The sequence below is a fragment of the Pogoniulus pusillus genome, chromosome Z (assembly GCF_015220805.1).
Source record: "Pogoniulus pusillus isolate bPogPus1 chromosome Z, bPogPus1.pri, whole genome shotgun sequence".
Classification (NCBI taxonomy): domain Eukaryota; kingdom Metazoa; phylum Chordata; class Aves; order Piciformes; family Lybiidae; genus Pogoniulus; species Pogoniulus pusillus.
In genome coordinates, this window is record NC_087309.1 from 375,486 (window position 1) to 386,038 (window position 10,553).

At 42.4% G+C, this 10,553-nt stretch overlaps 1 protein-coding gene across 1 annotated transcript; it reads left to right on the forward strand.

Moving 5' to 3' along the window:
• Positions 1 to 696: 696 nt before the first annotated feature.
• CDC20B (cell division cycle 20B) lies at positions 697 to 9,423 on the forward strand. The gene is given in 6 exon segments (XM_064140552.1): positions 697 to 763; positions 3,326 to 3,522; positions 4,035 to 4,129; positions 7,569 to 7,633; positions 7,636 to 7,793; positions 9,283 to 9,423. Coding segments are annotated over 6 exon segments (723 nt in total).
• The last annotated feature ends 1,130 nt before the right edge of the window (positions 9,424 to 10,553 follow it).

Below are 10,553 nucleotides of genomic sequence, written 5' to 3' on the forward strand. Positions count from 1 at the left end.
GCAAAAATGCAAATCTCCAGCTTTGGGTTCTGTGCTTTACATCAAGGTGATTTCTTAGACATGAAAATCTGTCATTAGGTGATCCACTGTGCTAATCATCTGGCTTTTTCTCTATCATGTTTGGGAGTCCCTGCAACAGTGTAGACAGTGACCACAAAGGATGACTATTCTGCTTGTGCATACTTCTATTGCTTTTTTTTCTCACTTAGGTGCTGTAACAAACTTACTGTGCTGTAGTCAAAATGCGTGTGCTTTTAACACTTTTCCTGTGGTTAGGTATTGATGGGGGAGAGCTTTTGGTGAGAAATTAAAGCCAGAGAGGAATTTTGAAGTGGAGACCACATGTGAAATGTTTTGCTAGTCACAGCTTCTGACAGAAAGCTACTACAACAAAGGTGAAACTCCCTATGTTCTATATTGAGATGTGATAAAATTAAAACACAGTGGAGCCTGTTTTATCTTCTGACTAAATCCATGGAGGTTTGTAAGAGGCTTTGTGTGCCTAGTACTTGGAGCCTACTCAGAATAAATGGCACCCTTCTGGCCTTATCTGGATCAGAAAGAGACAAGTGTAGTGAGAAAGTGAAAGGGTTAGGCCTGAGAAAAACTGTTTTGCATTATTGATTTGTGTGTGATAAATCTTCCAGTGCAGGATGCCAAGAGGGGACCCAGAATGAGTTTAGAGCTGTTCCCACCATGAAACCTTCCATAGCACTGGAGCCAGAACTCAGACTTCATATTACTGGTTTGTTCAATGACTACTGTAAGTTTGTTTCTCCTGTGTAGTGATTTTTGCAGAGATGGGAATTCTTAATGCACATTCCAAGAAAGATGGTGAAGGTGTGTCTCTTTCACAGAAAATGGAAACTCTACAGAATATATGAAGGATATAATTTTTCTTGTAAGGATGCATCTTTGAAAAGTGTTGCAGGATGGAGATGTGGCCGATCGAACCCCAGAATCAGCATTCCTTAACTCTTACGTAATTTCCTTCAGCTATAGATCTCAAGACAACTTTCAGATCAAGCCTCCACTTAGTTGAGTTAAACATGTCGGCTATCAGCCTTGAATATCTAGCAGCTGGTCAGCAAATTTATTGAACAGATTGTGAATCTCTTACTTTGGGAAACATTAGTGACATTTTTATGTTTGGGTGATAAATATCTTCTGAACTAAGTTCTTATGTCTGTGGTGCTGCACAGACAAAAAAATAAGCATGCACATGCTATATGTGAATGTATGCGTGATAGAAAACAGTCCTGCAGAAAAGGACTCGGGGTGCTGATGCAGGGCAGGGATGCACACTTGTGGCCCAGAGACCAGTCACACCCTTGCTGCATCAGCAGACTGAGAGCTGATTCTGCCACTGTACCCTGCTCTGCTGAGACCTCACCTGCACTACTGCAACTGGGTCTGAATCCCTCCGATACAGGAAAGATCTGATGTAGTGGGTCCAGAGGAGTGCCACAAAAATCATCTGGGGCCTGAGGGACCTCTACTATGAGCACAGGCTGAGGGAGCTGAGCTTGTTCAGCCTGGAGAAGAGAAGGCTCTGGGGAGACCTAATAAAGGCCTTCCAGCACCTGAAGGGGGCCTACAAGAAGGGTGGGGAGAGACTGTTTGCAAAGGTCTGCAGTGATAGAATGAGGGGAATGGTTTGAAACTAGAGAATAGTAGGTTTAAATTTGATGTTAGGAAGGAGGAACACTCCAATGGATTGCCCAGTGAAGCAGTTGCGGCCCCATCCCTGGAGATATTCAAAGTGAGGCTTCAAAAGGCAATTTGATGTAGTTGAGGATGTCCCTGCTTACTGCAGAGGGGATTGGACCAGATGACCTTTGGAGGTCCCTTCCAACCCAGACCATTCTATGAATACACACAGATGTCTGGTCTACAGCACGAAATGTGTGTTTTAGCACTTCAGAATGTTAAGTGAACAGCTCCATGTGCACAAGTGTTTGCATTTGTCCCTGCGAAGATTTGTTCAACCTATCCTTGCAAGTATTGATGTACATCTATGACCAGGGCAAAGATTTGTTTTTTAAAATTTACTGCTTGTGCACAAAGTACTCTTAAGAGTAACAGCCAGTAACAGGACAGTAAGTCCTTGGAAATGATTTCTGTCTGCACCAACCAACACTGTAGTCAAACAGCTGACTGACAGATCCAACTATTCTTCAGAGTGATTTGAGTTACCTTAATATGATGTCAGATCTTGGCCTGTGGTAATGGTTTTCTGTGCTTTGGTGGTCACTCAAAATGACTTTTAAGATGCCCTAAATGGACAGCTGAGGACTTCCCATGACATGGGAGAATGTCCTGAATTGATATGAAATCATAGAATCAGTCAGGGTTGGAAAGAACCAGAAGGATCATCTAGTTCCAACCACCGTGCCATGGGCAGGGACACCCTACCCTAGATCAGGCTGTCCAGAGCCTCATCCAGCCTGGCCTTAAACACCTCCAGAGATGGGGCCTCAACCACCTCCCTGGGCAACCCATTCCAGGCTCTCACCACTCTCATGCTCAACAACTTCCTACTCCAGTCTGAATCTCCTCACCTCCAGCTTTGCTCCATTTCCCCATGTCTTGTCACTCCCTGATATCCTAAAAAGTCCCTCTCCAGCTTTTTTATAGCCCACTTCAGATACTGGAAGGCCACAAGAAGGTCATCTGGGAGCCTCCTCCTCTCTAGACAGCCCCAACTCTTTCAGTCTGTCCTCACAGGAGAGGTGCTCCAGCCCAGTTGTATACCAAATTCTTCTGACTTGTCTGGCACAGTAGGCTATTCTGAAGCTGACTGCTGTAGTGACTTGCTTTGACAGAATCTCCAAGTGCAGTGCACCTAGCATTAGGGGCAGTGGAAACCAACACCTATCATACAGTTGCTGTGTAGTCTAAAGGTGAGCAGCAGAATTTCCCTAAATCCTTTCTGCATTTTTTTCCCTGTCATGTGCAGGGTAACTGTTGCTATTTACATGATGATGGAAGACAAACTGGAGCATATAGACTCACTCCTGTGTCTTCTTCTGTAGCAAGAATTACCTTGGCATAACAGTGGGTTTGGAACTGTAGCTGTTAGTGGTGGAGCCTCATTTCTGGTGGCAGAAGAAGATCTTGGCTTGTTCAAGATATTCTCCTTCATGTAGGAGGCACACTTACTAATAATGGTTTCACAGAAGTATTCTTTTGAAGTTTTTCCATAGATAGTTAAAAAAAAAAACGCTTTATTTTTCCCAAACTCTACTCCTCATCATCCCATCCTACTACCTACAAGTTTGTGTTTGTTTTTTTTTTTCAGTAATTTTTGATAACTTTCTTCTAGATCTAAACATACTGGACTGGAACCTTGAAAATCTCATTGCTGTTGCTGTAGGATCTGCTGCACATATTTGGAATGGAGAAACTCTTCAAACCATTGAAAGCATTGGTTTGAGTTCCACTTCCAACTACATTGCATCTCTGGCTTGGATAAAAGCAGGACCTTGCCTTGCAATTGGCACAAGTGATGGAGAAGTGCAAGTACTAGAGATAATCTGCTTTCTTAGTCTTTCTCCATTTTTAGCAAAAGTAGCAAAAAAAAAATCATTACTGCTTTGGTTTGTTTTTTGTTGTTGTTGTTGTTTTTTTAAGGAAACATTTTTCAGCCTGCTGTTACAGGGCAGTCCTGTTACCAAATGATTTTTGTGAGTCTCTCTCTGGGTTAATAGGAGACCCACTTGCTGCAGACCTTAGTCAGCAGTATGAAAGTATGGCAGGCTAGTGCTTTCAAATTTGGAGTTTCAAATGCTGATCTGTGAAAAATACCTTTAAACTCAGAAATGTGCATTCCCTTCAGTCTTGTCTGACATCAACATCATTCATATAAATGCCAGCTCTAGAAGTATTCCTTGACTTATCTGTGAAATGAATGGGCTTGAGGTTGTCTGTATGCTAGATCAGAAATGAGCAGTGGCTTACCTGCAAACAAATGAAGAGAACAAAAATCCGTTTTGTTGTTCAGTTTTAATTTCTTGCTTGTTTTGGATTGGCAGCTGTGGGGTATTGAAACCAAAAAGAGGTTGAGAAATATGTTTGTGCACCTGTCTGTAGTTGGAGCTCTTAGCTGGAATCATTATATTCTGAGCAGGTGAGTGGTACAGTATATTTTCAGAAAGAGTCCTGCAGCTTTTACTTAGCCAGATGTCCCATTCATTTTATCTGTTTTCCTTGATGTTGCTCAAAGGTGACTTATCCTGTCCCTCTACTTATCAGCCATCTCATAAATCATATGAAGATTTACTGTTTGGCAGGAAATATTCAAAAGAGGGTTTAAACTGCCTCTTCATTGTCTGTTTCATACTCTCCTTCAAGAAAACTGTCACCACTTGCTAGGATTTCACTAGCTTTTTGTAAAACCTGACCTTGAAATACTACAGGATCTGCAGCCTGCCTGGACAGCCTAGCTTGCTTGGTGCTGAGAGGAATGCGTTTGATTCATACTGCCTATCCACCTATACCAAGAGTGAGTCCATCCTTTCATTAGGTTCACAGAATCAAGCAGGCTGGAAGAGACCTCCAAGATCATCCAGTCCAACTATCAATCAGTCCTGTCCAGTTAACCAGACCATGGCACCGAGTGCCTCATCCAGTCTTTTGTTGAACACCTTCAGGGGCAGTGCCTCCACCACCTCCCCGGGCAGCCCATTCCAATGGGAAATCACTCTCTCTGGGAAGAACTTCCTCCTAACATCCAGCCTAGACCTCCCCTGGCACAACTTGAGACTGTGTCCCCTTGTTCTGTTACTGGGTGCTTGGGAGAAGAGACTAACCCCACCTGGCTACAACCTCCCTTTAGGTCACTGTAGAGAGCAATGAGGTGTGCCCTGAGCCTCCTCTTCACCAGGCTGCATACTCCCAGCTCCCTCAGCCTCTCCTCACAGAGATGTGCTCCAGGCCTCTCACCAGCTTTGTTGCCCTTCTCTGGACATGCTCCAGTTTCTCAACATCTCTCTTGAATTGAGGGGCTCAGAACTGGACACAGTACTCAAGGTGTGGCCTGATCAGTGCTGAATACAGGGGAAGAGTAACCTCCTTTGTCCTACTGGCCACACTGTTCCTGATACAGGGCAGAGTGCAGAGTGAAACTGCTAAGAGCTGCACACCTGTGTAGCTATTAATCTAGGGGGAAGGCCAGCTCATTGCTATTCACAACCCAAGGAGTGTTGAAGTGGTTGACCCTTGCTTTGCCAAGGGTGAATTTTATGCCTACTGGTGAGTATTTTGTACTTAGGGATCATTTCAATATGCAAACTCAGATAAGAAAGATCTGGTGTATTTTTTTCCCACTTCTTTTGTAGTTCTTTGACTCACACTTGAAGTTGCTAAGGGGAGGCTTTATGACTGATGCTTCTACAATTTTGAAATCATAGTAGTCTTCTGTTATACTTAAATTCAGAAATAATAGTAAGGGTGCACTGGCTTTATTGTTAAAGTGAAACCTAAAGATAGTATGATATTGGAAGATACTCTGGCTTTTGATTTTATTGGGTCTGCTAGGTGGAATGATGTACAGGGGTACCAGCTGAACAACCAGCTAATAAAATTCTGTTACTGGAGCAGATATGCTGTATGGGTTAACATAGAAGGATGCAGCTGGAACATCCTGCCAGTGCTAGGTGACATAACCTTATTGCAGTGAGTGTTAGTTTCAGTTTGCATTTCATCTTGGCCAAATGAGTGAAAAGAACTGAAACCTAGATCTGAGTAGAAGGTGATGATAAAGTTCAGTATTAAAAAACCGTGGACTATAGCTATCGCTGTGATCAGGTTGAGATAATGTTTATTTCTCTTGTTAGGTTTGAATCTCACCAATTCATTCTAACATTAGGGCTGAGTTGAAATATATGTATGAGCAGAAAAAAAAAGGAATTAATATTTCTTGTTACCAAAATAGGAGCAGGAAGTTCACTGTGGACAATTGATACTTTTGGAGTATGTACTAATTCCTGTGCTTAAAAACAGTCCAACAACACATCATCATAAACCTGTAAATAAATTTAATAAATAAACCTGTTACAAAATTGTGTTGGCTTCTCATTGTCTTTAGCAAAACAGAGAATGTAATTTTGATTCCTTTTTATGCCATATGGAAAGATGTCCTTCCAGCCAAGAATCTCAGGAATCCAGTTCCTTCCCATTTGTACCACTAGAATTCCTGAAAACCTGAATGTAGCCAAAACTGTCAGTTTGATTCTGTTTCTCTTGATGTGCTGGGTTGACCCTGGCTAAATGCCAGGTGTTCACCAACCTTCTCTCTCACTCATGTCCTCAATGAGGTGGGAAAGGGGAGAAAATAAGATGGAAAAACCCCCTAATGGATCAAGAGAAAGGTAGTTTAATAAAACAAACAAACAAACAAACAAAAGGCCATAGCAAGGAAGCAAAGAAAAATAAAAGATGTATTCCTTGCTTCCCATCAGCAGGCAATGTCCAACCAGCTGGGAAGCTGGGCATCAGTAAGTGTTGCAGTGGATGAATGACCTTTACCCCTTTCTCTTAGTTTTTATTGCTGAGATGATGTCATATGGTATAGAATATCCCTTGGTCAGTATGAGTCAGCTGTCCTGGATATGGCCCTCCCAAGATCTTGCTCACTCCCAGCCTACTGTTGAGGAAGGAATGTTGGAGAGACAGCCTTGGTGATGTGGGAATACTGCTCAGCAGTTGCCAAAACACTAGTGTGTTACCGACATCCTCCTAGCTACCAGCACAAGGTAGTATGTGGGCTGCTGCAGGGAAAACAAACTCTATCTCAGACAGTCAAAGTGGTTGGAATTTCTACTTTAGCTTTGGAAAGGCTGGAGGAGAAATGCCCTGCAAGGTATTTTCAATGTTTTCAGTTCTACTCTACCACTTAAGTATAAATGCCCTAGCTGGCAACTAAGCTGTAATAGTAGCTGTGCTTCAAGGCAGCACATTTCTTCCTTCCTTTGGTAAACTGATGGCAGTGGCTACCCACTGTGCAACAGGCCGTTAATACCTCTGTGTCAAGCTGTGCAGATTTGCTTTAAGTCTGGAAGTAGGAAGGAGAGAAGACTGGCAAGGGATGGGACAGACCCAAAGTTGAGTGCAGTTACTACTACCTCCTTTTCCAGAGCAATGTAGTTTTACACTGTCTCTTTGCTGGGTGTGAAGCCATATCTGACCTTGGCAAAATTCATCTTGCAAAATGATTTTTCATGAGGAACAGGAAATAATTCATACAAAATGGCTTGGCAATTGAACATAGTGCAGATTGGTGGCATTCAATGCAATAGATCTTCAGAGAAAGGAGAACCATGAGCGAGAATGAGTATTCTGCATGGCTTGAGCTCAGCAGCTGCTGGGCTCGTTTCTGCTGGCCACATCCACACACAGGGTGTGCTTTTGAGAGTTGGTTTGTGTTTCCTTTTACTGAAATACGTTTGTTCTGCAGATATATTTCACTCTGATGTGGTTTGCTTCTGAGACCACTGAAAGAACATCAGTGTGATGATGTAGCTTGCATTCTTTAACATGAAACCCACACTATCTTTTCTCATCTACAGTGGTTCTCGGCTAGGATCTATTCATCACCATCATGTGCATGTTGCTCATCACCATGTTGGGACTCTTTGCCAAAACAAAGTGTTTGCAGCCTGAAATGGTCACTAACCAACCAGCTGCTGGCAAGTGGGTCTACTGATGGTTTACTGAATATCTGGCCTAGTGACCCTGGTGTGAAATTGCAGTCACAGCCCCTGAAAACCATACCTCATTCTTCATCTGTGAAGGTACATGCAGAAGGATTGTTTGCTGCTTGTATTTCCTTTTGTGAATTCACCTTGTTGATGTGAATGGGTAGGGAATTCCTCAAACTATCTCACTGATATCTGTTAGTGTCTACTCCCCATCTGTTTTGTCTGCTTTGTTCCCATTGCAGTTCACAGATAAGCTTTCTGGGGCTTTGACTAGGAACTTGTACTGGATTAATAGGCCTTTGTAAATGTAATACCAAATAGAAATTAAATGTAAAGCCTTCTCCTATATGTCTCTTTCTTGCAAAGAAAAAAATTGGTGGTGCAGTTCTCACCAGGTAACAAATGAGATATTTCAGTTTTGTGAGTTTTGGAAAGCTATCCCTGCTTCAATTTTTTTTTTTTTTTGTCACTGTTGGTAGCAAATAATCTGAAACTGAAAATGAGACAATTTAAGATTATTCATCTTTATGAAGTCCCAGTCTGTGAAAGAGAGGATAGTATTTATAAGCTATTTATCTTCCCAAAAGGGTCTAAGGCTGGCCTGAAGCACTGGGGTTAAAGGGTCAGAGGAGTTTATTGTTACAGTGGAATTAAATTCTTGGTAGATTTTCTGCAGATAGAGTCTGTGCTTTAGGCATATATTTGAAGTATATTAGAAGAAACTCTTTCGTAAGCCCCATGAATCACATTGCTGAGCCTTCCGCATTGCTTGATTTAGACAGTAAAATTCATCTGTCTGGGTTCTTCTTGTGCCTGTGGCCTGTGAAGGGTAAGCAGAGACTTCTATGAGCATATGCGGGACAGTGTAAGTGTGGTGGTTTGGCTTTTACCCGCCCCCCCCCACTTTTAGAAATGCCCCAGCTAACTCAGACGGGCTCTGGGAATATAAATGAAGCTCTTTATTTACAGCTAGCACAATATACAAGCAGATATTTACAGTATATACATTTATATACAGAAATATACAAATAAAAAGTAATACAGAAACACAACTCCCCTCCCAGAAACCTGAGTCCCCAGGAGGGGCTCTCAACCACCCCTGCACCTCCCCCGCCCCTTTCAACCTTACCCAATCCTGAGAAAGAATAGAGGTGCAGCCAAGAGGTTAAGGAGCAAGGTTAGTGGCAGTGAGGTTAAGGAGATGTAGCTTCGTCTAAAGCCAGAAGCAGAGTGAGAAAATGGTGAAAGTTACCTAATGTTTACCCTTGTTGTTCCCATACATCTCAGCGAGACTGTGAGAGAAGGGGACACAACCATTGTTTTCCTTTTTCAGCCAGTTATCTAGTTCTTTTCACCAAAACATTCTAGCCTGCTTCAAACTAGCACAGTAAGCTACTGTGAAGCAATGGCAAGGGAAGCAACATTTGGAGTTTTGTGATCCTACATTGCTCTATGTACATTCTGGGTACCTGTTGCAGAGCATTTTTCCAATCAGGCTCTTAAGAAAAAATACTCTGTTTTCCCAGCTAACCTCCTATTCTGTTAGTCTGATCTGGGATCTGGTTTTTTTTTTTTTTTTTAGGCTATGAACTGGTGTCCTTGGAAGTCTGAAGTCCTTGCTACAGGGGGTGGAATGAAAGATGGGATTTTTCATGTCTGGGACATAAATAGTGAGTGCAGCCACAGATTCTCAGGTGAAATGATGAAATGTCTGCATACTTAGGCTACTCTCCTCTTGCATAGCTGTGCTCACTTGGAAAACCTTCCCCTGGCTTGGAGGGTGATTCTGCAGTCAGAGGAACAGTGGTGTTTTCTCTGGACATGCAGTTGTGCTACATTCGGCACCCTGTGTGTGATTAGTCTCAGCTGAGGGAGTGTTGGGAAGGGGTTTGGTTTTATACTGATAGGCTGATGCCACACCTAGATAGGACAATAAGGCAACTGTATGTAGAAAAGTTCCAAGGAAACTATCCTTTTAAATAAGTAAGCATTCTCTTGCCACTATTTCTCAGCAGCTCGTTCAAACATTGTAGATAACATTTCAAATCTACCGAATGGTCTATATTTGCTTTCTGAAAAATAAAGCATAATTTTAAATTGCAGTAGGTTTGTTCCTTGCTCTGGTTGCCCAGAACCTGTGAACTGCTGACTGGGCAAGGCCTTCCTGGAAATCAGATGAAAATATGGAAGTATCCCACGCGCGTCGACTCACAACTCTATGGCAAGTATTTCAGTTAGGGGTTTTAACTATTTCAGTTAACTATCTTTCTACTCAGTGTATTCTTGCAAGTGCATGCCATCCATTTATGTAAACAAAGAGTTGAAAAAGTCAGTTACCTACCCATTCTCCCTCTGCTTACACACCTGCCAGTTGCCTACTTATTCACCCTCCACTGACACGCCTGCTTGCATATGCACAGTCCTGATTCAGGATGGTAATGTTTGACTTATTAGGATAAGAGTGTAAGTTGCTTGTGTAAAATTCTTGAATGATGGGATTCACTCCTACAATTTCAGTAATCCTAGGTGCAGGATATGGAATTCCACTTCTCCCTAAGACATACTATCCCTGGATCAAATGTGCTAATGTCAGGTTACTTCCAATATACTCTAGACCTCCTAGACAACATGAACTAGATATGGCTCTTTGATTTAGCAGCACATTTTGCAAGGATACTGAACCCATTTCCAAACAATGTTTGAAATAAATCTCCATGTCTTATTGAGAGCTGCCTGGGTTTTAGTGAATGATTTTGTCTGTGAAGCAATGTAGTAGCGGTGACTGTTTCCTTTGTACCATGCTGGCAGCTAGAGAAAAATGGAATTTCCTTGTGTTGCTCTGTGTTGGTCCAT